Raw genomic sequence first — 2,554 nt, 5'->3', positions numbered from 1 at the left:
AGGCCGCGTGTGCCCTCCACCCCCGCGCCCCGGCCCCATCCCGACACTCCAGGATCGGCCCCGGAGCGAGCTCCGCACCGCCGGGCAGGGCCTCCCGCAGGCCCGGAAACTCGCAGCTTTCTTCCCAAGGGCTCCACCGGGGCGGGGCGCATGGGGGAGCCCGGGGCAGCCCAGAGCTCAGCTTCCCGAGCACCCCCAGTTTACAATCGGACCGGAGAGGAGCCGCCCGGCCTGGCAGCCGGGGCGACCAGGGGAAATGCGCCCCTCTTCCCTGCGGAAGGCGGCGGCGGAGACGCACAATGGCGACATCGAATAGAAAAGAGAAACGAAATGGGGCCCCGGGCGGATCGGCCGGTCTTGGGGAGGAGGGGGAGAGCTGGGTGCAGTGCGTCGGCTCACCTGCGGGCCCCCCGCCCCGCTCCCCGCCCCGCAGAGCCCGGGCCCGGCCGCCAGCCCTCGCTGCGCCCGCACGTGCACAAGCAGGCGGAGAAGACGACCCGCGTGCGCACCGTGCTCAACGAGAAGCAGCTGCACACGCTGCGGACCTGCTACGCCGCCAACCCGCGGCCCGACGCGCTCATGAAGGAGCAGCTGGTGGAGATGACCGGCCTGAGCCCGCGGGTCATCCGCGTCTGGTTCCAGAACAAGCGCTGCAAAGACAAGAAGAAGTCCATCCTCATGAAGCAGCTGCAGCAGCAGCAGCACAGCGACAAGACGGTGAGGGGGCGGGGGGGCGGGGGTCCGCCCCCTGCGAGTCCCCCTCCCAGGCCCTCTTTCTGGGGGGGTTCAGGGGGAACCCGAGTTTTGCAAATCACGTGGGTGTTTGGATCATCCGATCCAGCTTTGCTTTGAGAAGAGAGAAGGCTGGTTTATTTTTTGTTGTTGTTGGTCGTGGGGCCTGAACTCTGGGCCTGGGCGCTGTCCCTCAGCTCTTCAGCTCAAGGCTGGCGCTCTACTGCTTGAGCCACGGCACCACTTCCGGTTTTCTGGTGGTTCATTGAAGAGTCTCATGGACTTTTTCTGCCCTGGGCTGGCTTTGAACTGTGATCCTCAGATCTCAGCCTCCTGAGTAGCTGGGATGACAGGCACAGGTTGTGTTTGAGGTGTGTGTGTGTGTGTGTGTAGGTGTGTAGATGTAGATGCAGGGGTTTGGCTCCTCCCTGAGGCAGCCTGGTGTTGGGGGACCCCGGGGCGGGGGCGCTCAGGGAGGAGCCGGGGTTTCCGAGCTGTCCCGCGGAGGGCTGGGGTTGGGGGCGCAGGCTCTGCCCGCCCCAGCCCAAGGCTGGGTTCCCAGGGTCCTGGTTTGTGGGTGCTGAGCTGGGGTCCGTGTAGGGTATGCACTCCCCCAAACCACTGCAGGCCCCAACCCTTCTTCAAACCTAGTGGAAAAGGCCAGACCTGAGCTCGGTTCCCTCCTCTGTCCCCATCCCCTCTCGCAGAGCCTGCAGGGCCTGACCGGGACCCCGCTGGTGGCCGGGAGCCCCATCCGCCACGACAGCGCGGTGCAGGGCAGCGCCGTGGAGGTGCAGACCTACCAGCCGCCCTGGAAAGCGCTCAGCGAGTTCGCGCTGCAGAGCGACCTGGACCAGCCCGCCTTCCAGCAGCTGGTGAGGCCCGGCCCAGCCCTGGGCCCCCCCCCCCGGGCGGAGGGGCGGGCAGGGAGTGGCGGCGGAGCCTGGGGGACCCGGCCTGCCCACCCCCACCCCGGCTGCTCCCCAGCCCGGGCAGGCCACCACCCCGTGTTCTTCCCGTGTCCGCCCGTCCCCAGGTGTCCTTCTCCGAGTCCGGCTCCCTGGGCAACTCGTCCGGCAGCGACGTGACCTCGCTGTCCTCGCAGCTCCCGGACACCCCCAACAGCATGGTGCCCAGCCCCGTGGAGACGTGAGGCGGACGCGCCGCTCCGCCGCCGCCGGCGCGGGCCTGCATGCTCCCCGCACGAGACTCTCCCGCCCCGCCCGGGCCCGGGGCGGCTCCGGACGCTCTCTCCGCGCCTTTGTCATTAATTATTGTTATTTAAAGAGAGAGAAAAGAGAGAGAGAGAGGAGAGAGGAGAGAGAAAGCTGCGTGGAGCAGCGCCAGGGCGCCCCCAAGCCCCCAAGCCCGCGGGCCTGGGCTCCCAGGACTTGGATTGTTTTATTTTTATTTTATTTTTATCCCCCCCCCCCGCCCACCTCCTTCTCCAAAAGCAGAATTCGGGGCCGGCCGGTGGCGCGCGCCCCGCCGTCACGCTAGCTGCTCAGGAGGGCTGAGCTGTGAGGATCGGGGGGCGGGGGGGGGTCCCCAGCCAGGCCAGGCCGGGGGAAGCGTGTGAGACGCTGATCTCCAACGAACCAGCAAAAAAAAAAAAAAACCCAGCTGGAAATGGAGCTGCGTGGCTCAAGTGACAGCAGCCTGGGGCGGAACGCTGAGGGACAGCGCCGGGTCCGGCCGGCACAAGACGAAACGATTATATACATATATACACATATATATGCGGACATATATGTGCATATATATATATATATATGTTCTGGGCTTTGCCCGGGCCGCCCGCGCCCCCTCGGCCCCGACCCGC

The 2,554-nt window shown here is 66.5% G+C and overlaps 1 protein-coding gene across 1 annotated transcript in view; it reads left to right on the top strand.

Annotated features, from left to right (window-relative positions):
- The window catches only part of Isl2 (ISL LIM homeobox 2), a 4,535-nt gene extending 2,650 nt beyond the window's left edge, over positions 1 to 1,885 (top strand). Inside the window, exons 3-5 of the mRNA XM_013011941.1 lie at positions 3 to 717; positions 1,440 to 1,607; positions 1,769 to 1,885. Coding sequence (XP_012867395.1) covers positions 3 to 717; positions 1,440 to 1,607; positions 1,769 to 1,885 — 1,000 coding nt within the window. The remainder of the gene's footprint in view (positions 1 to 2; positions 718 to 1,439; positions 1,608 to 1,768) is intronic.
- Positions 1,886 to 2,554: the final 669 nt, after the last annotated feature.

This window comes from Dipodomys ordii, unplaced genomic scaffold, assembly GCF_000151885.1.
Source record: "Dipodomys ordii isolate 6190 unplaced genomic scaffold, Dord_2.0 Scaffold15, whole genome shotgun sequence".
Classification (NCBI taxonomy): domain Eukaryota; kingdom Metazoa; phylum Chordata; class Mammalia; order Rodentia; family Heteromyidae; genus Dipodomys; species Dipodomys ordii.
This window is presented reverse-complemented; position numbering and strand designations above follow the sequence as displayed.